General features: G+C 52.5%; 9 protein-coding genes across 9 annotated transcripts; 4 read left to right on the top strand and 5 right to left on the bottom strand.

The window, feature by feature from the left end:
- Window positions 1-201: 201 nt before the first annotated feature.
- On the top strand, window positions 202-2,943 carry CTRU02_207444 (uncharacterized protein; the record flags this gene model as incomplete). Its single annotated transcript, XM_036719168.1, has 7 exons — window positions 202-326; window positions 386-456; window positions 510-590; window positions 660-1,267; window positions 1,324-1,353; window positions 1,404-1,930; window positions 1,977-2,943. The coding sequence occupies 7 exons, from the start codon at window positions 202-204 to the stop codon at window positions 2,941-2,943; spliced, it is 2,409 nt and encodes an 802-aa protein (XP_036588875.1).
- Window positions 2,944-3,080: 137 nt separating this feature from the next.
- Window positions 3,081-4,824, bottom strand: CTRU02_207443 (glucuronyl hydrolase; the record flags this gene model as incomplete). The annotated part of the gene is made up of 5 exons (XM_036719169.1): window positions 3,081-3,860; window positions 3,918-4,182; window positions 4,237-4,433; window positions 4,497-4,664; window positions 4,726-4,824. The coding sequence occupies 5 exons, from the start codon at window positions 4,822-4,824 to the stop codon at window positions 3,081-3,083; spliced, it is 1,509 nt and encodes a 502-aa protein (XP_036588876.1).
- Window positions 4,825-5,727: 903 nt separating this feature from the next.
- On the bottom strand, window positions 5,728-7,093 carry CTRU02_207442 (alpha-galactosidase; the record flags this gene model as incomplete). Its single annotated transcript, XM_036719170.1, has 3 exons — window positions 5,728-6,637; window positions 6,699-6,945; window positions 7,003-7,093. The coding sequence occupies 3 exons, from the start codon at window positions 7,091-7,093 to the stop codon at window positions 5,728-5,730; spliced, it is 1,248 nt and encodes a 415-aa protein (XP_036588877.1).
- Window positions 7,094-7,555: 462 nt separating this feature from the next.
- CTRU02_207441 (beta-ig-h3 fasciclin) lies at window positions 7,556-8,323 on the top strand (the record flags this gene model as incomplete). Its single annotated transcript, XM_070204894.1, has 2 exons — window positions 7,556-7,760; window positions 7,827-8,323. 2 exons carry the CDS (start codon window positions 7,556-7,558, stop codon window positions 8,321-8,323), a joined length of 702 nt encoding a protein of 233 aa, XP_070061427.1.
- A 1,988-nt stretch (window positions 8,324-10,311) lies between these two features.
- On the bottom strand, window positions 10,312-10,521 carry CTRU02_207440 (uncharacterized protein; the record flags this gene model as incomplete). Its single annotated transcript, XM_036719172.1, has 1 exon — window positions 10,312-10,521. The coding sequence occupies one exon, from the start codon at window positions 10,519-10,521 to the stop codon at window positions 10,312-10,314; it is 210 nt and encodes a 69-aa protein (XP_036588879.1).
- Window positions 10,522-11,530: 1,009 nt separating this feature from the next.
- On the top strand, window positions 11,531-12,333 carry CTRU02_207439 (tetraspanin; the record flags this gene model as incomplete). Its single annotated transcript, XM_036719173.1, has 3 exons — window positions 11,531-11,699; window positions 11,766-11,998; window positions 12,061-12,333. The coding sequence occupies 3 exons, from the start codon at window positions 11,531-11,533 to the stop codon at window positions 12,331-12,333; spliced, it is 675 nt and encodes a 224-aa protein (XP_036588880.1).
- Window positions 12,334-14,601: 2,268 nt separating this feature from the next.
- CTRU02_207438 (DUF803 domain-containing protein) lies at window positions 14,602-16,355 on the bottom strand (the record flags this gene model as incomplete). Its single annotated transcript, XM_036719174.1, has 2 exons — window positions 14,602-16,254; window positions 16,314-16,355. The coding sequence occupies 2 exons, from the start codon at window positions 16,353-16,355 to the stop codon at window positions 14,602-14,604; spliced, it is 1,695 nt and encodes a 564-aa protein (XP_036588881.1).
- A 1,257-nt stretch (window positions 16,356-17,612) lies between these two features.
- Window positions 17,613-18,474, top strand: CTRU02_207437 (vacuolar ATP synthase subunit e; the record flags this gene model as incomplete). Its single annotated transcript, XM_070204893.1, has 3 exons — window positions 17,613-17,711; window positions 17,748-18,256; window positions 18,324-18,474. The coding sequence occupies 3 exons, from the start codon at window positions 17,613-17,615 to the stop codon at window positions 18,472-18,474; spliced, it is 759 nt and encodes a 252-aa protein (XP_070061426.1).
- Window positions 18,475-18,681: 207 nt separating this feature from the next.
- On the bottom strand, window positions 18,682-21,253 carry CTRU02_207436 (uncharacterized protein; the record flags this gene model as incomplete). Its single annotated transcript, XM_036719176.1, has 2 exons — window positions 18,682-19,347; window positions 19,394-21,253. The coding sequence occupies 2 exons, from the start codon at window positions 21,251-21,253 to the stop codon at window positions 18,682-18,684; spliced, it is 2,526 nt and encodes an 841-aa protein (XP_036588883.1).
- Between the last annotated feature and the right edge of the window lie 5,797 nt (window positions 21,254-27,050).

Genomic DNA, 27,050 nt, shown 5'->3' with positions numbered 1-27,050 from the left:
TGACAAGCTTCTGTTCCCCGCACATTTTCTCCACGTCTAGTCTCTTTACCCCGACATCGATCTCCAACTGGTTTGGAGCGCCGGCATCTTTTTCTCAATTTGGATAGTTAGGCCCGGTTGCGTTCACGTTCAAAATGTTCACTCCTACATACTCTTGTTGTTGCGCTCAATCGCCTTGCCAACTTCGAATCTTCAGGTCCTATGGCGTTCGAAGAAGATGATGAGCTCCTGTCCGGCCGCTCTGGCGGTGAAGAAGAAGGCCAACCTCGGTCCAAAAAGAGACGTACAAACTCGAATGCGAACGGTTGCGATACGGACGGACCAGCGTGAGCAGCCCTTGTCTAATGGCCCTGTAAATCCTCAAGTGACTGACAACGGAATCAAGCTGCCAATCATGTCGCAAGAAGAAAGCGCGCTGTTCCAGGCGGCAGCCATGCTCGGCTTGCGTACGATACAGTTAGTTTGTGTCTCCGACGATGTAGAGAACTGCCCCTGACCTCATTGTTCAGGTGTTGAGTGCGTGTATGATGACAAGAGATCAAAACCGGGACTACGTACGGGGGCCGTCGAAAATTTAAGTCAGCGAGTTGGTGGGTGTTTCCTCCTCGTCTTTTCTGCAGCGCCGTGTGTACACCCCATCGATTGACACATTGTAACAGCCACTCTTGAGAACATGTTCCTTGGTCAGGGGGTTTTGTGGCAACAGGTCTTCAATACTTTGAGCGCCACCGTAAATCCCAATGCCCCGAGCCCAAGTCATGATGGGTCTTCAAACCCATCACTTAATGAGACAACTGCTTCATTGAAAAATACGCTTGCGACGCTCGCCGAGGGTGGACAGTCGGCAATGGCTACTCTAGCTGCTTGTCGGCCTATGAACACCATCATACAGAAGGCACCACCCGGTAAAGCTGCGCCGGCCATCATCAACTTTGATTCCGTCTCTGACGATACTTTGCTTCCTCCCGCTGACCTCATGGACACTCTTGTTGGTATCTATTTTTCCAACATACATCCTTGGATCCCAATGCTTCATGTTCGTCAGTTTAGAGAACGTATGCAGGACCCCGAACAGCGATCGAAGCTTAGCACAATATTCCACGCCGTGATATCGCTTTGCGCAAGATTTTCAGATGACTCTCGCCTTGGGTCACCCGAAGAAAAGACCCGGTATGCCAAACGATGCCGTCAGTTCGTCATTCTTAACAGCATGGACTCTTTCTCGGTGGAGAACTTACAAGCGTTAACCATCATCGCGTTTGACACGGTAGGCCCAAGCAACCTTTTCGCATCCTGGGAAGTCATTCTAATGATAGTATCCAGATTGGTAGTGGAAGAGGTCCTTCTGCATGGGTAAATTCAAACGAGTTGATACTGCCAGAACTGGGCTAACATTACTCCAGTCCATTGTGGGTAGCATGACCCGAACCGTTGAGCAACTACAACTTAGTGTTGAAGACGAAGACCAGCCCCCAGCTTCGAAACATCTCATCAAGAGGATGGAGTTCCTACGGCCTTGTCGGTCTTGGAGTGAAAGAGAAGAGAGACGCAGAGTATTCTGGAATATATTCCTGATGGACCGATTTTGCAGCATCGCCACCGGATGGAACTTTTCATTGACCAGTGCAGACGTCAAAAGGCGACTCCCGTGCGAAGGCGCTCTCTGGGAAGCTGGGGAGCCCCTCCAGACCCCGACGCCATATTTTGGCGTCGCCGATCAGTCTAGTGGCTCCAGCGGAGCGCTCCCTGCCGCTCGGCCGGAGGAAGCTGCGCAAGATTCACTGGGAGGCTTCGCATATTGTATCGAAGCTACCGAAAGTCTTAGCCTGGTCACCTCCTTTTTTCTTCAACAGGCAATCGACGTCTCAAACCCACACGAAATCCAAGTCTGGCTGATGAAGTTTAAGCAGCTTGATCTGCGTTTAGTACAGTGAGTCTCTTGTAGCCATGTCCTAATCTGGGTTACTGACTTTGTTCAGATGGAAAATATTCTTGCCTGAGCAATGGCGAGAGGCCTGCGTTCTCAACAGTGACGGAATCATGGATCCTAACCTCACATTGGCACACATCACACACAACACCTCGGTGGTTCTACTTCACCAGGGTATCGCTTACCCGCTCCCTGAATGGCAAAACACCCGTATACGGCTACCGTCTGGCTCAAGTTCAGAGACGTGTCTCGCAGCGGCAACGGAGGTCGCCATAATAGCCGAGAAGTTTCTACAAGACTCACAACACGTAGTCAGCCCGCAGTTTGCCTTCTGCCTCTTTATATGCGGACGAATGTTCTTGGCTCATTCACTATACTATAGCGTGACTCTTCCAGGCGGTTTTGACTCATTGGTGGGCAGCCTGAGGAGTATCGCCAAGAGGTGGAATGGACCGGGCGATCCGTCTGAAAATCTGGCTTCAAAGTTCGCCCGTAGGCTTGTCCAGGCACGCCAACAAGGTCACGGGATGCTAGATATCAGGCAGGCGGTATACTCCGATGATCCCCCTGAGGCACCTTCTCACATTACTGAGAACAATCCCAAAACTCCTGGTGTAGCTCGCCCCGGCCCAAACCATCAGAGTAGCGGGTTTTCTCCGAGCCGACCGGTAGGGCAGGACGCTGCGTTTATGGGAAACTTTGGTGCCCCTGGTATGGATTTTGAACAAGAAGCTTCGCCAGATAGCATATCTTTGGCGTTTCCGCCACTCCCGTTAGCATTCCATGCCCAGAACTCTAGCAGAGGTCCGACTGCCATGCCATCACCGGTACCGGGAGCAGCACAACCTTCACATTTAAGTGGCTATGATCAGTATGGTGTTGGTGTTCCTAATGGGCATTCGGTTGGGGCACATCCGGCTGATGACTTCGAGGATCTAAATGCTTACCTGGACTATTCCTTCCTGCCAAATCAGCGAATTAGCATGTTTTCAGGGACTACTGAAAAGGATTGAGGAACTGGAAGAGCAGAAGTAGCAGCGTATATATAGCTTTACACACGGTTGATCACCATAATACATTGATCTCGTTATGATGTGGTTACAAAGCACATATATTGCGTATACCATCTATTGCAGCGACAGTTGTTTACTCAGACGCTGCTTTCGAATAGCTCCGGGACCCCCATCTCTAGCAGCTTGTTTCCTACTAGCAGGAAGAAGTAGTCGGCGTATACTAGTCCGTGATTCGCCCACCTCCGTGGCGCGAACTCGTAGTTGTTGATAGTTGCGCCATTCAAGATCGTTTCGGGCTCACCTTCCATGTCCACCTCCCAACCAATCTCTTCATCTACCGTACCATGCTCAACTGTGTCGATCGTCCTATGAGACTTGACGTAACTTCCCCCGCCATTCATATGAGTGTTGCAAGCGGCGTGTATCAATCCCAAGGCGTGTTTCAGGTATGTCGATTCTCTTCCGAGGGATACCAGAGCCTCGTGAATCAGCAGCATACCATACGCCGAGATCATCGCGGCGCTGACGTCTGGAGGCTGGAGCTCGCTTTTCGGGGCGGCAAAGTCCCAAGGGGGGATACCACTGGATGGAGTCTGCGCGATAAAGAAATCGGCACAGGATATCGCCGTCTCGAGGAACGACACGTCGCGGGTCCAGCCGTACGTCTGCGCGAAACCGGCGATGGCCCAGGCTTGGCCGCGAGACCAGGACGACGTATCGGAGTAACCCTGATTCGTTATCTTCTCTTTGGGTACTCCGGTGCTTTGTTCAAAGTTGACGACGTGGAAAGTTGAGAAATCCGCGCGGATGTGGTGCGTTCTTGTCGTCTCGGCGTGCTTGACGGCAGCATTATACATGTGTTCGTCGCCGAGTTGCGCGGCAGCCCAGAAGATCACGTCGAGATTCATCATATTATCCTGTGATGGACTCAGTGGGCGTTCTCAAGAGAATGAACTTTGGGAAAGTGGACTAACGATGATTACGAGGAAATCCGCGCTGGGATCCAAGAACTTGTATCGCTTCGTTACGCAGACGTCCCAGGATCGAATGGAACCGACTGTCGCATCGTACCGGCTGTATAGCGATTTCGCAGCTGTAATGGCGGTATGGTACGCTCGTCGGTCATGGTTCAGCTCCCAAGCCGGCCGCGCCCAGGGGAAGATCATAAAGCCAAGGTCGTGTGTTGTCGTGAGCTGCGCATTGGGGTGAAGTGTCTCCGTCCACCATTTACAGGCGAACCTTTAGATCTTCGTCAGTTAAATGAACCAGTTCACTCGTAGGGAGCTGACTTACTCCAAGTGTAGTTGGTGCGGTTCTTCTTCAGCGGACCAGCCCAGGTGTCTCATGTGGTGGACATACTTGCGTCGCCGCTCGAGGAGTAGGTACAGACATCCCGGGAAGAATCCCGAAGTCCAGAAGTCCAGTTCGCGGTAGACGTACTTTGTTCCGCCGGGTTTGGTATATTCTGGGAAGAGAGTTGGCGGTGATGCCTTGCAGAACGGGGGTTGTCAGCAATTATCTCTTGCGTGTTAGGGGTGTTGGGAGACCCTTACAGAAGAAAAGCTCTGCTGAGCTACACCCCAGATCTTTGCTATAGCTTTGGGTGAAAATAGAAATGATGCCAAAGTCTTTCCGCTCCGATCCGTCTCGGCCGATGACAACGGCGGTGTGGTCAGTCCAGCTGTCTTCTCTGCCTGCTCGTTGGGGACCCTGCTGCGCTTCTGGTTGTTTCTTATCAGAAAAACCCAGACTCTAGTGGAATCATATTTTCGAGGAACTTACAAGAGGATGACCACTTTCTATCAATCCGAGTCCATCACAGCCTCTCTTGGCACCGTTGATGACGGGCTCCACGTTGACTTCCACGGCTTGGGGTGCCATAATCTTAGCTGTTCTCGCCTTACTGGATGCCGAGGCTGCAGATGGCCGTGTCAAAATTCCGTGCTTCGTACTATGGAATAGCTATTGTTTGACAATAAGAAAAACTACGGCTTTACAAGGCTTGCATGCTTCGGGGTAAGCCATTCAAGTACCACTTTAACCGAAGAAACTTAGTCATGGTAAAAGCCCTCTCAGATGCAACCTGCCTTATTCTGCTAAGCAAGAGCTGGTGTCGATTCACTTTTGCCCGCGGTGAAGCTTTCGGGCCGCGGAGCCATTAGGATAGTCGTAGGTAAGGGTGAAGTGGTTGACATGGACAGTTCCGGAGACTGGCCCGGTACTTGCTCCGGCTCCGGCGGAGAGGTTATACACGCCCGTACGCCACATTGCTACCCCGTACGTGGGGTTTTTACATTGGACCATTTTGGTAAATTTGGGTAATGTGATAGGCGAATGTTTCTTGATGAAACAAATTGAACTTTTGGTTCTTTTGTGGCCTGGGAGATTGCGCGTGTGATTACTGTGCTGGGTGGACGGTGACTTGGCAGGGGTTTCATGCAGTCTAGACCTTCACTTACGGGACAACACGAGGTCTTTTCAATAAATGAGCCTTATTTCTGATATGACTCTTTGTCACAAGGCTTCCGTCAACATCCATATGTATTTTATTGGCCAAGAGCGGCTTTCTACTCAAAAAAAATAGTCTTGTTTTAACAAGCAGTAATCAAGAAGGTGAGAGATATTGTTGTTCAGACACTGACAGATGGTCAATTATAAAGGGCTTCGAATGTCATTTAATCGTTCTGATTAAAAAGTGAGGTTCTGCTTAGCTAGACTACCTTTGAGGCTTTGATTTGGGTTAACGACACCCCAAGTAGCAACAATTCTGATGGCTTTTCCAAATTAACATGATAGTAGAAGTACTTTGGTCTGGCCAACTTCCACTCCCTGTAACACAATCCTTTCTTCCACAGGCCCCAGATCCTTAACGGCCCACACGTCCCTCACTTTAATCCCACTACTGCACCCTTCCTCAATCCCGACTTCATTCCACGGCACTTCAATGTCCACTGTCTCGTTCCCGTAGTTCAGCGCCAGGACAACATGCCGATATTTCCCAGTCTCAACCGGCCCCGCCCAGACCTGTACCTTGCCCTCCGTCGATAGACCGGGGAGATACCTCACCGCTTCACCCCTCTCATCCTGGTTGATGGCAATCACTTCCTCGTTGAGGAGAACTTTGAGCGACGACTCGCGGATCGTGGCGACGTCAGCGCCGATAATGAGAGGGGACTTTAAAGCAGCCCAGAAGGAGAAGTGCGTCTGCTCCTCAAACTCTGTCATCACGTTCCCGACCCCGACCTCGAGCATATCCATATCCGCCCATGACGCCCGGCTCCTGTGCTGAAATGGAGAAATCTCCCTCATCTTGCGGATCATTGTCAACACGCTGACACCAGCATACCCCGTGTTGAGACAGTATGCCGTATTGCACACACCGGATTTGTCCTTTGCAAATGCGGCGTGAATGTCACCTGACATGCGATACGACGCAGCGCCGACTTGGTCCGCCCAATACCAGGGGAACTGGTGTCCCCACTGGCACAGCGAATAGAAGATGTCGCGGCCGGTGTTACGCAGTGCGTTGGACATGATCTGGAAGCGTTCCTGTTGGGTGTGCGTTCCGGCGTGGAAGCCTCCGCAGTTGTCGTATTTGAGGTAGTCAATGCCCCAGTCAGCGTACGTCTGGGCGTCGAGCTCTTCGTAGCCCCAGCTCCCTGGGGCGAAGCCGCAGGTGAATACACCCGAGTCACTGTGAAGTGTGAGTGGCGGGTTGTTTTCAGACATTTGTTATTCGGCAAAGGTTGATATACCTATAAATCCCAATCTTGAGACCCATATTGTGAACGTGGTCGACGATGGCTGAGCCTCCTGACGGAAACCGTGTGGCGTTGAATAATTGTGAACCATCTGCGGCGCGTTCATCGGCTTGCCAGCCTTCGTCCATGATGAGGTAGTTGTATCCTGCTTTAGCCAGGCCCTTGTCGACTAAGGCCTTTGCAGTGGCCTCGATGATGGACTGATTTATATTGGCCTTGAATGTGTTCCACGAGTTCCAGCCTGTTACGAATGTAAGTCAAACACCCGATTATTCGATACTTGGTGTTTACAGCGTACCCATCTGAGGCTTAGACGCCTTACCGCTGTCAGCCCCGAGTATAGGAGCAGCAGCAGTAGCAGCGAGGAGGAACCAAAGTGTAGTATGCATGGCGTCGATGGTAACGTTGAAGGTGGGCGAGGCGAGCGCAGTTCCAAAGCATTGTGTGCAGGCCACCTTGTAATTATCTCCATATGATGGCTCACAAGCGTAAGAACATAAACGACCTTGACCTCAACGGAGTCAACAACACTGAAAACCGCCCGAAGAATCCTCCGATGCGGGCTGTCCCGATTTGCCGATGATCTGCGGGGAAAGGTCTTGTAAGTATGCACCCGCATCTCCGGGATGACTGTCGGGGCTCGGCGCCGCGCCGGAGATATCCCCGGGGTCATTGGTCTCTGAGTATTTCTAGATCTCAAGATGTTGCATGGTATAGCAGATGGGAGGAAGTTCACAATTTTGACATCTCGGACTCAAGCTCAACCTAGGCAGTACCATAAACAGGAGACATTTCTGTTACAAGTTTCCGCAAGCCTAATAAATTCACCTTGAATCTTCCGTCCGTTCAACATGAAGGTCTGTGGTTTCTTGAGCGTGCTTGTCCTTGGGTCCGTATGTTATGCGGATGGGTTCGAACGAAGACCACTTTCGTATGCGCCAAAACCCGATGGCACATATGCACCCCCAAAGGCCTCAGGGGTTACAACTCTCTTAGACTTCGTCAACTCCAGGAGCGACTTAACGGAACTAGCCAAGGTCTTAAGCGGATCCGCTGGTAAGATAATATCCAGGCAATCTTTTACGAGGGGGGAGAAACAGAGTAAGCTAAGCAGCAATCCAGGTTTCGTAGAAGCCTTCGATACAACTCCTACATGGGATTTCACCTTCTTCGCCCCATCGAACGAAGCCTTCTCCAAACACACCGGTCAGTATTTCAACACCTTCACGCCAACGCCCAAGGGAAAGTGGTGGCTGGGCAACCTGATGCAGCACCATTACGTCCCTAACACGCGCCTGAACACGACCGTCTTCAACGAAACAACCACGCGGATCCAGACGGGATCATATCTGTACGTCGGAACACAGGCCAAGGGCGGCAAGATATGGCTCAATGACGTGGCGACTATAACTGAAGGAAACCTAGAAGTTACCAAGGTATGCTGCCACCCCATCACCTGTACTTATCACTGCGGAGGTGCTGACGAAGGCAAGGGTGTCGTTCACATCATCGACCACATATTGGACCCTTCGGCCCAGCTTTTCGAGGCCGACAGGCCGAAGGCAGGCCAGAAATTCATCGCTGGAAGTTGCTCTGATACTTCCTTGCCTTATTGTTAGAATTATTTTTAGGCGGTTGGAATTGATAACCCGATGGAAACCACTGGGACAGGGAACTAAGAATGGCCATGAACGTCGATAGTACTGCGGAGATGGCCGTCAAACCTCCGACATGACAGACGTGGCGCGGCAGCTAGCAGTTGTTGGTCTCTCCGTCGGAACCGTTGTAAATGTCTCAAAGCACTCCGTACATCCCGATATCCGTCTTCTTGGGACATCCCTGTCACATTCTTTGCCCTTAGTAGTGTGGTCCATCGCCCACATCAAACCCGCTTGAATGAATTTTGCGCCTCCATCTTCCAACGAGCAGGAAGCCTGCAATAATCCAATCTGCCCTGATGGTCTAGCGGTATGATTCTCCCTTAGGGTTGTCTATTCGACGATTCAGTCTGGGAGAGGTCCCAGGTTCGATCCCTGGTTAGGGCCCTATCTTTTTTCCCATCGTGTGAAAGTGGCGGTGGGGCCTGAGGGGCACACCGTTTGTGGCTTTTGCACATGACCAACTAAGGCCAACAACATCCATCCAACACACATTCGATCATAGACCAGGTCATCTTGAATGAGAAAGACATGTCTGTTACCAAACGAACGAGAATAATATCTCCTACTCAGTACAGTGCTTCACAGACACGAAAACTTGGGGATGATGGCTAATGGAATTCACCGATTGGTATCTGTGCGAGGCGAGACGGGCGGTTCCAATAAGATCTAGCAAAAAGATGCATCGAAACACGATACCACTTCAGCAATCAATCAATCTGGCGTTGATCTCGGTAGCGAGACACAAGATGGGAATATCTGGAACAAACACGGACTAAAATTGCTGGGCTGGCAAAGGAGCGAGCCCTACGCAGACACGGCTATGGCTTCCCGGGGAGTTGGGTCTTCCTTGAGGCTCGCGCGCTCGTTTCCTATGGTCTCATTGTCGAACAAAACGGGGACACGCGGAACGGAAGCGGGAACGCAAGACGGGCGAAACAGATGCAGGGCCTTCTGGCGTTAGCAAAGGCTGTGCATCTTATGCCACTGGGCGCTGCATCAGCTTAGAAGGAAGAGCAGGCGTGAATGACAATTGTGGTACTTCGTAGCACGGAGCAGAGGCGAGTGATTAGCTGGCAGGTCTGGGCGTCCCAACAAGTAGGCAATGAAATGTCAAAGATCTCACCAGAGCCTCACTTCAAGATCCTCGGCTGCACGGTGGGCAGCAGAGGGAGGGAAGAGAACTGAACATTGGCTGCAGGGGAGGAAAAAAGAAAGAAAAAAAAGGAGGGCCTGAAATTGGTTCTAGCGCCCTGATCCCTGGCAGCTTCCCGAACACCACCGTAGTCCACAGTACCTTTTTTAGTTGCCTATCTCCGGCACACCTTGATGAGAGTAAGGTAGTGGGGAAGCCCAATATGGTTCACAGGGGAGCCAAGAACTTGGAAATTGGGCGCAGGCGGCAACAACGTCGTCCCACCGCGGCTGAAGAAGGCGACACCGTTGGCCTAGATCGTGCGATGAGGGGCCTTGCAATCAAGACTTGAACTCGATTTGTAGAGTTGCTCCGACGCAAATTCATACGAGTGGAACAGCCGGGCACGTAAAGATCGGAGACAGCCGTGGAATGTAAAATGAGGAACAAATTGATTTTGATTGTCTAGCCGCGTGGACTAATACTATATGGCAGAGTGGTATGTAGAAAGCTGTTGCGACATGTCTCGCGATGTGCCGCGTACTTCCCCCTCTTCAAGTGCCGGAGTGCTTATTCGACGTGCTAAGGGTTCTAGGGAGGCTTTGCCGGATCCTGCACAACCCTGACCTCGTCTCCTGTTCCTTTTTTTGTCCTTACGATGATGTAAGGCTAGGGGAGGAGAAAGTTGTTACGATGGTTGGCCGCTGAAGTAAGCGCCAGTGTGGCTGGCAATGTGCCATGGATCACCACGTCAAGTGAAGAAAAGAGAAGTCTCTAGCCCATGGATTTTCGGTTCAAAATGACTTGCACTGCCCTAATCGTACGTAGGTAGGAAGGGAACAACCGTGCCCCTGTGAGGACTGGCAGGGACCAAGCCAGCCAGCGGCAGCCCTAACCAACTGGGCCAAAACGGACGACCACCCCAATCAGGCGACTCTTGGACGTTTTGGATACTGTGATTGGCCACAAACCCCGGCGTTGTGGCTGCACGGCTCTGGTTTTGGTGCGTGCCTGCCGCCTGCATGAGGTCGCCCCTCGATCCTGAAACACGTCTCGTCAGGGAACTCGAATCATCACGACCTCCCTTTTCCTCCTCTCACAGTCCGTCGTCTCCTCTAAGCTCGGCCTTTTCGCACCGTCTTAATGTTGCGTCCACGACACTAACCGCACCATTTACTCTTTCTTTCAAGCCGTCTGAGACACAGTGTGACATTGTATGGGCCGGTCCCAGCTGTTTCTGGTGCGTTTCTCATTCTCCCATCTGCTGTTCGAGCCATCAAAAGTGACGAGAGAGGGGCGGTCCTGCCACCGCGCCCCAATACGTAACCCAGCGGCCAAGAGCCCCAGCACACCAAGCCGCTTCCCTCTGCCGACCACTCACAGTTTCTCCCACCCACGCTCTCTTGACATTTCCTTCTCCATTCTGGTCACCCCCCACAGTTGATTGAATCTGGCGATTCTCCCTGGGGTCTCCCTGGCCAGTTCAAGTCTCGTCCGAGACAGTATTGTGGATACCGGCCGCTCTCCCGTTCCACACCTTCTCAGACTTGCTGTTGCGACTTTGACTCCTCTCCTTCTTCCAATTCTCCGCGTAGCCGGGTTTCTTTTGGAGTGCGACTTTGGCCAATTTCACGTTCTTCTGTACAATCGTTCAAATCGACATTATTCTCTTCGTTGACGATACCTTCGTCGCCCTTCCCTCTTTCTCCCTTTTCGTAGTTGCGATCGTCCCCCGCTGGGTGGTGGAAGTTCCTTTTATTTTTGCTGGTCGAAGACAGTCCTTACCACACGACAGCGAAGCCGACGATACCGCAACCGCAAACCGATCTCTAAACTCTCGTATAAATCGAAAAAAGAAAAAGACGCCGGTCGTCACAACATCTAAAATCCGCAAATTGCAAATTTGTTCACAAGAGGTGGAAACTAGCAAGAGGAGGATTATCTGACGATCAGTCGACGGGCAGCCAAGTCTCTCCGGGCGACGTTCTTCGATCGGACCTCGTGGCTGCTCAGATTCACAACACCAAACAGCCATGGCGAACAAGGTGCTTCTGGCCTACGTGGCCGCTGATATGGTCTTCTTAATCACTGGAGCCATTCTTATCGGATATTCTCTTATCAACCAGAACGCCATCAATGAGGCACCGAAGGAAGGGGTGGATGCCGCCATCAAGTTGCTCACGAAGCAATTCCCTCTGACCGGTATGCATGCACTGGAGGACCATGAAAATGCTTCAAACGGGGCCAAGAAATGCTAACTGCGGCCAGCTGGTATCGTTAACGCCGTCTTCATCTTCGTCACCTTTCTCTTCACCATTCCGGGCATCATCACCCCAACCCGTGGCTGGCTCAAGGTCTCGGGATACCTCGTCACTTTCTGCGGCCTCTTCAGTCTGGTTCTTGGTACCTACCTCTGGGTTTTGACCCTTACTACCAAGGCAGACTTTGGCAAGCTCTGGGTTACTGCCGACCCCAATGTCCAGGAGCTCATGCAAACTGCCGTAAGCCAATTCCTCAACATTGATTGGTTTGAATAGCAGGGATCGACTAACATTTCTGTCAGTTCAAATGCTGTGGATACTTTAACAGCACCTCTCCCGCCTTCATCACCGACATTCAGTGCCCCAGCCCCGCTGCTGCTGCTCTCCAGCGTGGGTGTGCCGCCCCGATTACGAGTTTCGCCAACGTCTTCGTCGACAACATCTTCACCGCCGTATTTGGCATGGTCGGTATCGACGCCCTCCTTGTCGTTTGCACTGCCATGCTCGTCAAGGACCGCAAGGAGCGCGAGCGCTATCGCCACATCGATGAGAAGTCGGGATACCGTGGATTCTAAGGCAGGCATGCTTCACCCCTGCTTTTTCTTTCGGGGCACAGCCGCAGGTCAAATGAACGGCAACCAGTTTTTCTTGTCTCTCCTTGGACGACCCTTTTTTTGCTGTGGAAACTGGGAAGCGTTATGCGCCCCCTTTCCTTTTTTTTCGGTTGGAAAAGATTGAAGTCGCCTTACCTCTCCGCCCGCGGCCATTGACTGGCCTTAATGTTCAACCACACCCTTAGACAAAGTGGACAGGCAGAAATCAAACCTTCTCCCCCTTTTTTTGCATCTTTTGAGCCTGTCACTCCGTCGAATGACATGGCTACGAATCTTGACGCATGGAACGACCCCTGGACGGAGATATTCGAGCGAAAGTCTGTTTCTGTGACGGCCACTTGTCTCTCTTCCACTCTCTTACTTACCTGTCCTAACACCTCTTTTTGTGTCTGGACATCATATATAGATTTTTAGTGTCGATTTATCTCTGTTCTGTGAAAGGGGGGAAGTGCCCTGAAAGCAATCATGTTACTAAACCTTTACCATGTTCTCCTTGATGCGGCGTGATTGTGACTGTACAAGTATGCTCGGAGGCTTGTGAGGTGGCGGTGCGTCTTCAAGATGATCTACCGTTCGACAATCTAGGTAGGCTTTGGAAGAAGCTCTGCATATATACCCAATTTCAATCCTTAATTTAGGATATGCTACAGCACGTCTATCTGTAACGATGCGTTGTGAAAGACGTAGATGGCCAAGATGCCAATTTAATCTATCTGCAAATGGTCCCCCAGCCCAATTCTCACCAGTTCTACGTGAACAATCCAAGGGGAAACGATCACCATTCATCATCTGGCAGTGTATGCCAGTGCTTGAAATAGAATGCTTCACGTATAGGTTAAACACGCCAAGTAAACTTTAGCGGAGTCTGACAGACGGACATCCACCAATGAAGGATAACTTCCCCCGTAAATTGGTGCGTGAGATAAACAACACGATCTTCGGCGTGGGTCCGGCATACAAACGGGAGATGGACGAGCACAAGCGTTGCTCGATTAGATGAGATGGCAGGCTGCCGACGTCGATGAGCGGGGCTAGACCGGTGGCAAGTACTACTTTTATTGATGCATCGACATGTTGTTGTACGCGTTCTTGCTCTCATCTATATTTGGCGGGCGGCCAGTGGAAGGGAGGCCGAAGACATCCTGGTGCCCCAGACCGCCACTGCCTTCTACTACTGCTCCAGCATTCTACCGAATATAGACTCTATTTATGAACCAGGCGCTGTCACGGAATGAAGAAATGAAGAATCAAAGGAAAATAAAGCAAGAAATGGGAGTTCGGAAGGGTTTACACACCGTAAACCTGTATCATCTCATCCGTCGTCATTAAAAGGAAACCCGGGATGATAAAGTCGCTACTTCTTGAGCGACACATTCACGTCCCCATCACACAGTCCATACCCAAAATGTCCCCCCATGTGCGAAATATATGAGCAAACCACGGTCTCATTGAAGTGGCGAGTCAGTGTACGCCCCCCCAGGTCATTGCTGAGATAAACTTTCCGTAACGCCGCGTCGCTCTCCCGCTTTCCCCTCCCCTCGTCCACGACCGACGAGCTTGAGAGCCGCAGGTCGATTGTAACCGCTAGAATTAATTGCTGCTGGGGGGGTTATCCAAAAGGAAAAGAGACAATGGTATTTGTGACCGGTTACTCAAAAGTCTAAAAAGAATCTCCCCGAAACCAGCTAATTGCCGTCGTTGCCGACAAACATTTATAAATGCTAAAACCTACGCAGGTAATCTCTCCAATTAGGTGACGACGTAACGACGAGTAAAGTTCGATTCTGAGAGGACCCCGAGACGTGGTCATCTTGTGTCTTGTCAACGAAATCCCGGCATGAGTAAACACCAAGCTAATTCAAACTTAACTGGACATCATACCTGATGACTTCCTGCGAATTGCACGTACTCAATACGAACGGACGATGGAGCAAATAAAATATCATACTTTCGAAAAGTTCCGGGTTTAGCTATTCTACCCGATGTCAATGCCCACATATATATATATATCTAGAGTAAAAAACTCGCTGATAACCCCCCTTCCCGGTACTTCCTCCGCCCTCCATCAGGGATTTACACATAAACATGGGAGTGAGGGCAGAAGACCAAAATTGCGGGAAGGAATAATGACACACACACATACACCCACGTATGATGAGATGGAAGAAAAGGGAAAAAGAAAAAAGTAGTAGAAACAAGTCAGGACGTGACGGATATGCCTTCCAATACTCATACAGGCGAATCATCACTCGGCCGGCCGCCCCGCCCCCTATCATGCTGAGGCTCATCGTCGCCGCCGCCATTTTCTCTCCGTCCCCCTTGCGCGCTGCTACTGCTGTCGGGCCGTGGATCGTCACGGAACACGGGCCATATACTGCCGCTCCCGCTGCTCGACGGAGGTGCGCCATCTTCCCCCTCCCTACCGGACCGCCACCACTTGAGCTTCCAGAAACCGCCCAGCGCGTCCTGCAGTGAGGGCTGGCTGCTCTGGCTCTTGCGGCGGCGGCGGGCTGTGAAACCGGGGAACCCCGTGGACTTACGCCTTCTTCGCCCCACGGGTCTGCGTTGCGAGGGGGACTCGCCGCTTGGGCCTGCCTCTGCTGACGACGGTGCCTGCAGTTGTGTGCCGCTGGTGCGGCGGTGGCCGAGGAGGGAGGTGGATTCTGTGATGTCCGGCATCGTGCTGGAGCGTCTGCGGGAGATGGGCGTGCTGGGTGTATCGCGGTCCTCTAGCTCGCCCCAGATCTCGGCGCGTTCTTGCCACCTCCTGCCCGTCTTCTTGCGGTTGGGCGTGAGCGGTGTGGTTTCGCCGCTTGTCACGTTGAACGTTGAGTACGATGCGGGGAGGGGGTCGTCTTCCTCGTGGAGGCTGTACAAGTCGTCGCCGCCCAGAAGAGACTCCTCCTCATCTTCCGTGTCCTCCACGAGACCCAGGCCGGGAGCCAGGGATGACTGACCAACGCCGGGAGTATGTTGTTCGTCGCTGAGGCGCCATGACAGCGCCAACACACCTGATAATAGGATGACGGTTCCGAGTGCGATAAGACCGCCACGTAGAGGGCTGATGAGATCGGTCTGCTTGAAGTAAATCAAGCCATCCAGGATCGCAATGATGTTATATATGCAAAAGACCAAGGGATACAAGACCGAGGTCGAGACAAGCTTTAAACCGCGGTGGAGGTAGTACAGCTGGCTCAGGGCGAGCGTGATCAGTGCCAGAACAAGGACCCAAGCCTGCCAGTGAACGAACTGGTTGTTGCCGTCGGCGATCGTCTTAATGATGAGTTCGACGGCAGACTTGGCGACCAGCAAAGAGTGCGCGGATAGGATGCCGCTTATGCACCCGTAGGCGAGACCGCGGGCGAAGCGGAACCGCGAGTTGAGCGACATGCTTGTGAAGGCGTCCAGGCAGTCGACGGTGATGGCGATCGATAGCACAAGCAGGGCCTGCATGATCATCCACACTATGAAAGGCCGGCGGCCGAGCAGCTCGAGGAGCTCCTGGAGGTTATGCGCGGGCGCGGGAATGGCGCCAAAGATTGCAATGAGCACGGCGCCGGCGCAAACCAGCAAAGTGCCCCAGAGCGACCATCGCGTGAAGGGCTCGCTGAGTATCAAGGTAGCGCATATCGAGTTAAAAACGAGCCCGGAGGCCTGTAGTGTCGAAAGGACGGGGAGTGGGAGGGTCGAAATCTGGACGGAGCTGCCGAGCAGATTGGCGGCGATGAACATGCCCATGCCCAACTGCCATCTACCCCTCCGGTAAGGCGGCCTTCGTACTTCATGAGGTCCCTTTTCGTCTTCGAGGATGTGCGATTTTCGTTGTAGGGTCAGGCCCAGACTCTGGACACTGGTGGATAAAAGACCGACGATGATTCCGATCTGTAAGAAACTACTGTTAGCAGGCGAAGGCGCTTGTCAGACAAAGAGGAAGAGCGTACGGCGATTGTCCCTCCGGGGGAGATTCCGCCAAGGGACCCCATTGCGCGCGCAGGCTAGCTGTCGGTCATCTGGCGGCGGTGGTCGTGTATGAAGTGGCGGCGGAAGGCCCTCGGTCTCATGGATTTATTTAGTCCACCCTTGTAAACGTATCCTCCCTCCTATTGTTGTGCTCGAGTTATGTGTGTGTCGTCAACCGGACCGGATGAAGTCGATATCGGGGAGTGGTCAGACGCTGTGATGGGCGGAAGAACCCTTCGGAATCACCCAAATAAAGAACGTTGCAGGACGTAAAGGTGACAAAGGTTTGCCCGAGAGCCCGCCACTTGGAGAGGTGTGCTCCTCTCCAGAAGGATGATCTCTACCCGCCAAGCCAAAGCTTTGAGGATGATGTAGGTAATCGGGGTGTTGCGCTTTTCGCTGTCGATCGAACACGGATAGAAAAGAGATAAGGGTGTGGGGAGATTTATTGAAGATGTTTGCGTGTGCAGTTTAATGCGCGTTACAAAATACGGAGTTTCCACATCGCCGGAGTCGGTGAACACTTTGTTAGTTCATGGCTCAGCTCGAAACACCAGACAGACGTACGTTGACTATGCACGACGCAATGGCCGCCCACTGTCCCGTCGGTCTGGCCCAAAGGTGCTGCTGCTGCGAAGGGGGGAACCCACACCCCCAGTGAGCGACCCAAGGAACACCGTAATGCACGCAGAACTAGACCACAGTAAGGGACCCTCTTTGCTCACTCCTGCATTATTCAGTACGTATGTGGCGGTGCGAGTGTCCTACGGGCCGGCGTCACCTGGCAGCCGGATGCCGGATAATCCAATTACTCCACGCTGCTTTGGGGGCTGCTATGGAATACTTACAGAAAGTGCCCAGTCAGAAGCGCGCTGCGTGATGTCACTGGCCCAGAGGGAAAGAGGAAGGTGAGGCTGGTGCTGGTGGGAGGGATCTACGCACAGAGCATCTGTGGCAGTGTGGGGCATCACAACTGGGCCCGCATTTGCTGCGCTCCAAGTAATGTGGCTGTTCCATGCCTGCCTGCCTGGCGGCGTGCGTGGAGCGGTTCTAGCAGCTGGGCGGAACGTCCAGTGATGCTTGCTGCTGCGGCTTGGAGTATCGAGATTCGTCAACAACAGCTTCATTCAACCACGACCCTTCCAATCCAACTCCATCCGCCCCACCTCCTACGACGACGAGCTTGCCAGCTTCATCTCGATCTCATTGCGATCTCGACTACATCCTCTTTTCCTATAACCTAATTGATCGAGAAAGTCGCTCAACCCCAAACCGCCAACATGTCGCACCAACCGTTGACCGACGACCAAGTAAGCTCCCCCGCCGCATGCATCACTCGCGCTCCAGCTCGCCCCCATCGACGCCGATTACCTCCAACGGTATGCGGATATAGATACTGACGGCATGGCCAACAGGTCGGTCAAGAGCTCCGCAAGATGACTGCCTTCATCAAGCAGGAGGCGATGGAAAAGGCCCGCGAGATCGAGATCAAGGCCAACGAGGAATTCGCAATCGAAAAGTCCAAGCTCGTCCGCCAGGAGACGGACGCCATCGATACCCAATACGAGAAGAAGTTTAAGCAGGCACAAATGTCGCTCCAGATCACCCGCTCCACCGTGACCAACAAGACCCGGCTCAAGGTTCTCGGCGCCCGCCAGGAGCTGCTGGACGACATCTTCGAGGAGGCCCGCAAGAAGCTCACCAACGGCACCAAGGATAAGGGCAAGTACCAGACAATTCTCAAGAACCTTGTTCTCGAGGGCCTCTACGCCCTCAACGAGCCTGAGGTTCAGGTCCGCGCGCGGAAAGCCGACTTCGACGCTGTTAAGAAGGCTATTGAAGACGCAACTAAGGAGTACAAGAAGACGACTGGAAAGGACAGCACGGCCAAGGTTGATGAGGCGAACCCCTTGCCTGCGGAGAGGTAAGTGTCATATGCAGCATGGGCATCTGTTTTTCTTTAAAAATTACTTTCGCTAATGCAAGCATAGTGCCGGTGGTATCTTTATCCTCGGCGGGAACGGAAAGATTGAGATCAACAACACATTTGAGGAGCGCCTAAACCTCCTTCAGGATACCGGTCTGCCGGCCGTGCGAGAGACTCTGTTTGGAAAGAACCCCAACCGCAGATTCACCGACTAAACATCCCCTTTCCCGAAATGAGCTCTGCAACCCCCATTTTAGCCTTTATTCGAGGCTGGACACAAACTATTGCTGCTAGAAGGACTCCTGACGCCGCCCTTTTTTTTTTTTGAAACCCTTCCCCTGTGGTGTATCTTAGATGCTGTATGATCGTGGCCAACCATTGGCTTATCAGGTAGTTGTCGTTATACTACAAGTCCATTATCATTACCCAATTGCAGTTACGAATGTGGCATCCTCGTCCGAAGACGCCTCCTCCTCCTTTGAATCGTCTGGTGTTTGCTTGGCTTTTCGAGAGTGGACAAACTTCTGCATAAAGTCCTGCTGTCTCTTCTTCTTGGCCGATGATGGTCCCTGGTCTCCGAAAATGCTCTGTGTAGGTGGTGGTCTTGTGCGAACAGAATAAGCCAAACGCTGTCCGACCCATTCCAGGACGCTTTTTGCTTCTGTGCGAGTAAGGTTTGCAGCGCCCGTGTCGTTAATGCCACGCCAGATGGCCTTCAGACGCTTGGCAAGGTCATCAATTTCTGCATTAAAGTTCTTCTCATGTTCTCGATCGTCTTTGTCCGGCACAAACGAGCCGTCGTCTACGGCCATGTCAAGAAGCAGGACTTGTGCTTTGAGATCGGCATAATCGGTCTTGCGGTTGACCTGGAAGTCGCTATCCTTCATCCGGGCAATGACAAGGCGAAGGGACATAGCATTGTCAGGATGCCTACTTGACAACGCAGCGTCTCGGAGGAAAAATGCAACCGCCAACCGTCTCCGCAGCTCATGTAGCTTTGGCGACGTGACTGGCATGCAGGTAAGGGGCAGAATCCTTAGTGAGCTTTTGTCGAACCCATGATAGAGGGACGAGCAAACCTCAGTACACTGAACAGTCAGTATAGAAACTCTCAGTCTCCAGGAGCCCACTTACAAAATCATCCCAAACACTGCCTTCCACGTTGTTAACAAGAGCTCCCAACGCAAGCTGTTGAGCCATGAGCATATCCGCATTTTCGAGCACAACCTTATCAGCCGCCATACGCAGAAGCATCTTGACACCGTACGCGACGGCATCATACTCGAGGTGCTGCGCTATGTTACGAAGCCAATGCAAACACGATTGAAGGGGCCTCCAATCTCGATCCACATACATATCTCGAACCTCCTGAACTGGCTGCAATGTCTCGTCTCCCACGTGATTCGCAGCGCCCAGCTGGCGAAAGATCTCCAATAGCCGTTCAGGGGTAATGAGGCGCTTGACCTGTCTCTTATTCGCGGCAGCCAGCCTACAATACTCCTCCCGAAGACCATCGAGCCTTTCGACGCTTGCCATGTTTAGAACCCAAAAATACAACTCGTCTGGGAGCTCCAATGAAGCCGCCAAAGTGGTAGGCATTCCAGACATGATGTGCCGGTCACGAGTTCCAGGCTTCTCGAGAAATGACCAAGGCCCCTTTGATCTCTTCTTTGGAAAGGGAATAGAAGTATGCGAGACATCCGCATCCTTGGTGAAGAAGTACCATCTATTCTTCGAGCTGGAGGTATGGGTTCGCTCCATCGCCCTGAGTGCTTTGTCCGCATCCTCCTCAGTTTTGACGCCAGCAATTTCGATCAGCTTCTGGCGCGATTTGCTAGGGCTTACCTCTACCGTCATTTCGTCCTCAATAACCACATTTTTTGGCCGCTTGGGACTGTCAAACATGACGTCGTGCCTCTTTGAGTGTGCGTCTAGCGTCTTGAAGTCAAACTTGTGTTTTGGCTGGATGGTGAGCGGTGATTTGTGTACTATGATCGCTCTTCTCTTGGCCTGCGGAGTGCCACAGGGATCTGCTCTTGGCTTTCTAGGACCCAACATGTCAAGATCTGGAAGGGAACAGTCGGAGAATGAGTCGTCCTCTTCTTCATCTGAGCCCTTGATGACTGCATCCCTGGTTAATATAGTACGCTTCTTCGCTGTCGATGGAGACGGCGGTATGCTTGGAGAGCTGGGTAGATCCGGTAAAGGTGACAGGCTGTTTGGCGTGTCATTGCCTGATGTTTGCCCTGTTTGGTCCCGTTTAGGTGTGCGAAGGGGTCCGTTTCTCCTTGAGCATGGTAAGTTAGACGGGGAAAGGAGCTTTCGAGCCGGAGCTTGGGAAGGACTTTCGCGGAACATCTTCTTTTCCCCCGTGAATAGAAGGCGTACTGGAGTGGTATCTGGCTCAGAAGAATGTCCCGGTGTAGAAGGCGCTGAGTTGAAGCGGACTTTGCGCGCCGAGGCCGGGGTCCGGCCCGAGGCTGACATGAATAAATCTGCTGAGTCGTCGTTGACTATCTTTTCTTTTGAGGGTTTATGCCCAGGTGTACTGAGAAGAAGCTGTCTTGTAGAGGATGGCAGGGTGGGAGTGGTGTTTATTTCAGATAATGACGTTGATGTGTTTAAGAAGCCTGATGCAGGCAGGACGAAGTGCGGAGGGGGCGTGCTGGAAACATTTGAGTGCTCCAAGTCCTCAGTTCCTGGCTTAGAATTCTCGTCTTGTACTGTGAACGAGCGTTTCCTCTTGCCTTGCGGTTGCCTGGTTGCCTTCACATCCCGGACCTGGGTGTGGGCAAGTGCGCCATCGCTCGGAGATTCAGCAACTGCAATAGACGATGGCGAAGTGGAGGAGGCCCCAAGGCTCCTGGTAGCTCGTGAGGATATCACAGTATTCTGAGTTTCTTTGGCAGTCGAGCGCCCGCCGAAAAAGCTCCTGATATCTCGGTTACCGATGGGGCCGGTAGGTTGACCGCTACCACTCTTTGTACGAGCCATAACGGAGGCCTGCGTGGCTGAAAGATACCCTCGCTTACACAGCTCAGCCGTAGATCATCGAGGTCACAGCTAAGGTAAATATTATATGATGAATAGCTGGTGGCCGAAGCCTGTCACATGATTGCGTATAGAGCCAGTGTAGATGGAATGAACGAGCCCGACGCGTTGAAGGCCAGTTTCGCGTCAGTCGCCAAAATGGCGAACAAAAGTGGAGAATCACTTAAAGTTGCGCAGCCTTATCTTATCGCGGCTTATGTCATCACCTGGGGGTGGTGCCAGCAACATGGGAATAGTTCAATGTTAATGTCTCTGAAATGGGTGGTATGTGGGTGTTGGAATGACTAGAGGGGGATAACATCCATGCCAGGCTGGAAGAAACATGCTCATGATTACTTGAGTTTCCCAGTGACAGACATGGCACAAGTCAACGCCAGCAATGAGGAGGGGGACAAGGACAGTGGCACATGGCGATTAATGTGAACACCCGACAGCCGTTTCTGACATTTGGATAGCAGGCATCAAGGTGCACAATGGCCAACATGCTGATTACTTTCAGATACATCAGCATAACCTAGTTCTGTCCATAGGGAATATTGATTACGATGGTGAGTCGATTCGGGTTGTTGTCGGACGAACAGCTATTCGGTGTCCGCGGCGCGGGGTCCTCTTAGAAAGCGACTCTGTGATTGCGGAATGACGGGATTCGCTTCAGTTAGGGGAAAAAAAAAAACCGCAGGCGTGGAAGGAATAGATTGATCATCATCGCATGTGGCGGCGGCACAAACGGGCAGCGGACTGCCAAGATGTCCACACCCCCGGCCTATCAAAAGAGTGGCTAAGAACCAGCCCCGAAAACCACACCAGTGACCATGAACCGTTCTCGAATTTTTCGGTTTCAGGGGTCGGACAGGAGTCCGGAAAGGGGGACATCGTAGTTGAACGAGTTGGGCTGCATGACGGCCTGGTTTGGAGTGCCTAGGCAGGGCAAAGTAGGAGTAGTTCTCGCTCTTATCTCCGCACGCCTTCTCGCACATAACGAGGGAAGGTCATGGCCTGTAGAATGCTGCCCAGGCGCTTGGGACGCTCTGGAAGCCACACCAAGCTTGTCGTCAGACTAATTCTGCTCAAGGAACCCTTTCACAGATACGGCGGTCGGGGTGAGAGGTGCATCGATGAACCTGTTCCAGGTCCATGGACCGCGATCAAAGCGATCATCTCAGAAGGTTAATTCGACCCGTGTGTCCCGTACATGCCGACCAGCCTTCTATGTGCCGTCCGCCGTCTTTCGGTATGGCTGGCTTCACTCAAGGCAAGGTACACCTCTTACAGGAGGGTAAGACGGAAATGGATGTCCCAGCTCAGGGCTACATCCTGTCTTCCCGCCTCCCATCTGTAGTCATCCGTCCGTTTCCATGCGGGATGGACATGGCATAAGTTTGAACTGGATCTTTGGATTGGATGAGACCAGTCTGGCTGACGTTGAGAATGTGAACGTTGGATCATTTCCTTTCTGCATGAGTCGTACAACGACCTGGAGGCGAATTTCATGTAACCAGACGCGACTAGGACAAACTCCATTCCAGAGCGACCATGAGGAACACCAGCCGCGAGCAGAACGAGTGTCCAAGAAGCCACCTGTCAAAAGTAGCATAGGCGTCTGGTCTGCCATATGCCGTGTGCTGTGTGCGTCGTAGCCTGATAATCACATTGTAGGGTGACTACACATCCAGGCGCATGAGGGTCTCACCTCTTCCCCCTCACCTTCGTACTCGGCGTCAAATGAGCACCAGCTAGGCTTTGGGTGCATACGTAGATTCGCAGATTCACAGAATAGATGTAGCAAAAAAGAAGAAGTGGCTTGAACCCCTGCAAAGGCCCGCCGTTCCCCGTCCTACCTCCGAATGGGCTTGTCGTAAGCCCCGACTGCCCGACTGCACATCCCTCCACTGTTCCTCCATATTTCCAATTGCGATGTACTGTATGTTATGTAGTATGCTGATTGTTAGTGGGCGCCCCTTGACACTTGAGGCTTGACAAGTCTTCCAGTGGACCCTCCCTCGTAAAATGGCTTGACTGACTGGCTAGTTTGATGGATTGGCGAGCAGAGGGGAGATTGAATCTAGCCAGCCCAGGGTTGGAATGGCCCATGAAAGCAGGTGGTTTTTACGGCGCAGTGTCCGGACTCATGCAGCACCCGTATTTACGCGGCGTCCATCCTCCTATCTGTGTTTTTTTTTTTTTTTTGGTGGTAAGTGGGAAAAGAACACAGGGGACACCCCTTGGAAGTGACAACCGTTGCTGGGGTCAACGACGTCGATGTTCCCTGGTTGCGGTGAACAGTTCAGTCAAGCAATACACTCTGACCGCCACGAAAAGGAGAACACAGACGGATCTGTGAGAAGAGGCCATCCCAGAAGAGACCGCCAAGAGCAAGCGCAAAAAGGGTTGGCCCTGGAGAAGAGTATTGAGCGACTGCTATATATCTCCTTAGTGGCTGTAGATTTGTTTCAAGCTGTGCTTCCCGTGTGGTTAGAATGGCTGGGTGGAGGGATCTGAATAAGATCGCCTCATCGCGGGTCACTTCTCTAATCTCTCCAGCCTCAGATTGCGCCAACAGGGGGAGCAGTTAACTGTGTGTGCGTCGTGGGGGTGTGTGTGTGAGTGAGTGAGTGTGTGTGTGTATGTGTGACTTTTTTTGTGTCTGTTATGCTGTTATGCTTGGCTTCTCATCGCATGGTGCATTTCTGGTGGCTTTCCCCATCAGCTTGGTAAAAGGTTTGACCGGTAAGCATTATGTCTGTGACTGAACATGACAGACCAGAAAAAGGCTTGGCTCAGACAAGGAGCAGGCTAACTTGAATGCGTAGCTCAATCCAGCAGGCTCAACAGGCCTTCATGCCACAAGTGCAAAGATTCGCGATCCGTCCGGGCGCCGTGGGTACGATGCGACCCTGAGACTTGTTCTCTCTCCCACTTTGAAGTTCAAGGGACCGACAGATGGAGCCACCTCGCTTACTATTTGAGGTTCAATCGAATTTCAAGAAACGGAGCGGGGCTCGCAGTGACTTTGTTGCGAGCTTGCAGTTGGCCCATCGGCTGCTCATCAAAAGCGCCGGGTTTCGAGCTCCGCCGGTCATCAAGACAAGACTTGGGCCGCCCCTCTTGGAGGGACTTTCTTGCGGTTGCCCCTGGCTGACATATGCTTGGCCAATTTCTCTTTCGGGGGGGCCAAGTATGGGTCGTTATTTAACATCAACTTCTCCAAGTTTGACGAGCAGCGAGGGCCTGCGTGTGCGCCTGGGCCTGTGTCTGGAACCATTGTCCCCTTGAATGGTCATGCTGGGACGGAATAAGATGGGCATTGAAGGGGTCAGGATGACGACGATTGCTTCCCGGGATAGACAAGGTCAAGTTGCTCAGCCTCCAAGTAGCAACATGGCGTGCAACGCAATAGTGGGCAGCATCACTTTAACGCAGCAGGTTGAATTTGGGTCATCCCAGACCGCTGGCCCATCGCGGGCCATGGTGACGGTCGAATTGCGGTCTTGAGGTTGGGATTCGCCTGGTCATGACAAGGAATGAAGGCTAGACCCCATCCGAAGAGGGCCAGTTTGGGGGTGTCGTTGCTCTTCTGATCTGTCTGCGAAAGGTAGTTGGCTGTATTGCCAGCACACGGTTGGGCCGGGTCACCAAGCAGTGGCTGGGCTGTGCATCCCTCCCATCCATGCAAGTTGTTACCTCTGTGCCTCAACTGCCTACCGCCCGCCCACCCACTTTGATCAGGCGCTGAGGAAGCGGCGACCGGAAAGGGAGAAGCACGGGAAATGAAAGTTGTGCTATGCAGGGAAGCGCTGCGCAGGAGTGGCAGCGTGCAGACGGATTCGGGAGCAATGATTCGAGGGCGGCTTTGGTGCGCTTACTACGGAGCCTATAGCAGAGATCTGTACTCTCGGCTTCGGGGTCCTTCTTAGATCACTAGACTGAGCCGGATCCGGATCGGCTGGAGTAGTACGTTGTTGATAATTCGCTCTTCAAGCCGTTCTACAGGACGTATCCGTACCGGACCTGAATTTCTCCATTGACTCGGCGTGATGGGAAGTTTGTTAGAGTGCTGAGGCAAAGGTAGCGACCAAAAGTCGACAGCTGTAACGCCGCAATACCTGGGGTGCTGACATTGAGGCACCTGACACAGGGCAGAGAGGTTTGACTGCGTGTGCCTCCCGTGCTCATGTTTGGCTTGGGGACTTGACTGACGATGCATCGGACTGTGCTCACTGGTTTGGTAAGTGAGACCTTGCATTGCAAACCTGGGGGCCATGGCCGCGGCCACGGTCCGCTCGGTGCAGGTTTGGTCTGGTCTTTGCTCTGGTATTTTGGTTATAGCTGATGAGCCATCGGCCGTCATCAGCTAAAGCAGCATTCACGCAGCAAGCAAGTAGCTAGGGGCCTGGGGAAGGTAAGCCAACTTTGGCCAGGGATTGTCAGCACGAGATGAAGAAGTCAGGCATTTAGAAACTCTGATTGGATGTTGCGGCTGGAATTTGGACGATGACCGGGTAGTAAGGGGTATCGGGGACCGCTTTGCTTTTCTTGTTTCTCATGCACAACTCAGTTTTATCAAGTGACTGCGACAGTTTGAGAGGCAAGGGATCAATCTGTTTGTGCCCGGGTCCAGGGGTGTAGAGGGCGACGACGATAACAACGAGATGGAGGTCGCGTGGGGGATGAGAATCTTTGGAGCCGATGCTAGTGTGCTTGCTTTGTCAGAAAGAGAAGGGGAGATTGGTGGTGTACAACATAGTTAGCATGAGGTATAGGTGAGTGTCGACTAGGCTCTGTCTGTTGTCACCACGGTAGCGAAAATGAAGTAAGCCGCTGATTACCAATTACGCACCATCCGGCATCCACCTCTGACCGCAAGTGGTAGTACCCGCCAGCCGAGCTAGCGCTCCACGTCCTGCAGGCGATTGCCAGGGTGGGTTGAAGTGGTTCTAGGCTGGCACGTCTGTCTACACTAGGCTTGTCAAGCAGAGGGTCAAATTTGTTCGCAACCACCAAAACTGCGCTACCCTACCACGTAAGCACCATCTTGACCTTCCCTTAAGGGGGGGAAGGACTGCATAGGGTCGGGCGTGGAGTCTTGCTAGTCCCCGGGCCATCCGGGCGGGCGGCCACCACTTAATGTGTACCTCCGATGTACCTGCGGCGAGCCATTACCTCGCTGAAAGGGGGTCACCGTGAGCAGAGTGACAGATAGAGACTTGTCATCATCCCCCCTCTCCGTCCCATCTGGGACATGTTTCCCTTCGGAGAAGCAGGAACGCTACAGCTTTTGCCGATGCCGCCGCCGTCGTCGCTGCTGCTGCTTATTGCTACTACTACTGCTACCATTACCCTCATGCCTCATGGAACCTCTTTTTCTGAGGTGCATTTACAGCACCACTCTATTGCAGGAAAAAAAAGTGTGAGAGGGGTGGGACTCGTCCGGCCGACACGGCACGACAGCCAGCACGCGCTTCTTTCTGTCTCCAGTATTCTCAATTCCTTTTCCTCATTTTTGGCCTTCTCGGCCTCGCCCTTCCAGCTCACCCGATCTCCGTCCTCCGCCGACCCTTCCTCCCTTACTCCATCCTTTTTTTTTTTTTTTTTTTTTTTGGCACTCCATCTTCGCCATCGCTCTCTACCAAATTTGCTTCTTGTTTCTCCTTTACCCGTAAGACTTGTGCTAAGAAATAAAAGTGGGTGACGAGCAAGTCCCAAGTAGAAAGGTGAGAGTGAGGAAAAAGCACAGCAAAAC

The sequence above is a fragment of the Colletotrichum truncatum genome (assembly GCF_014235925.2).
Source record: "Colletotrichum truncatum strain CMES1059 chromosome Unknown Contig_0004, whole genome shotgun sequence".
Lineage (NCBI taxonomy): Eukaryota > Fungi > Ascomycota > Sordariomycetes > Glomerellales > Glomerellaceae > Colletotrichum > Colletotrichum truncatum.
Note: the sequence above shows the minus strand (reverse complement) of the source record. Positions and strands in the feature narration are given on the sequence as shown.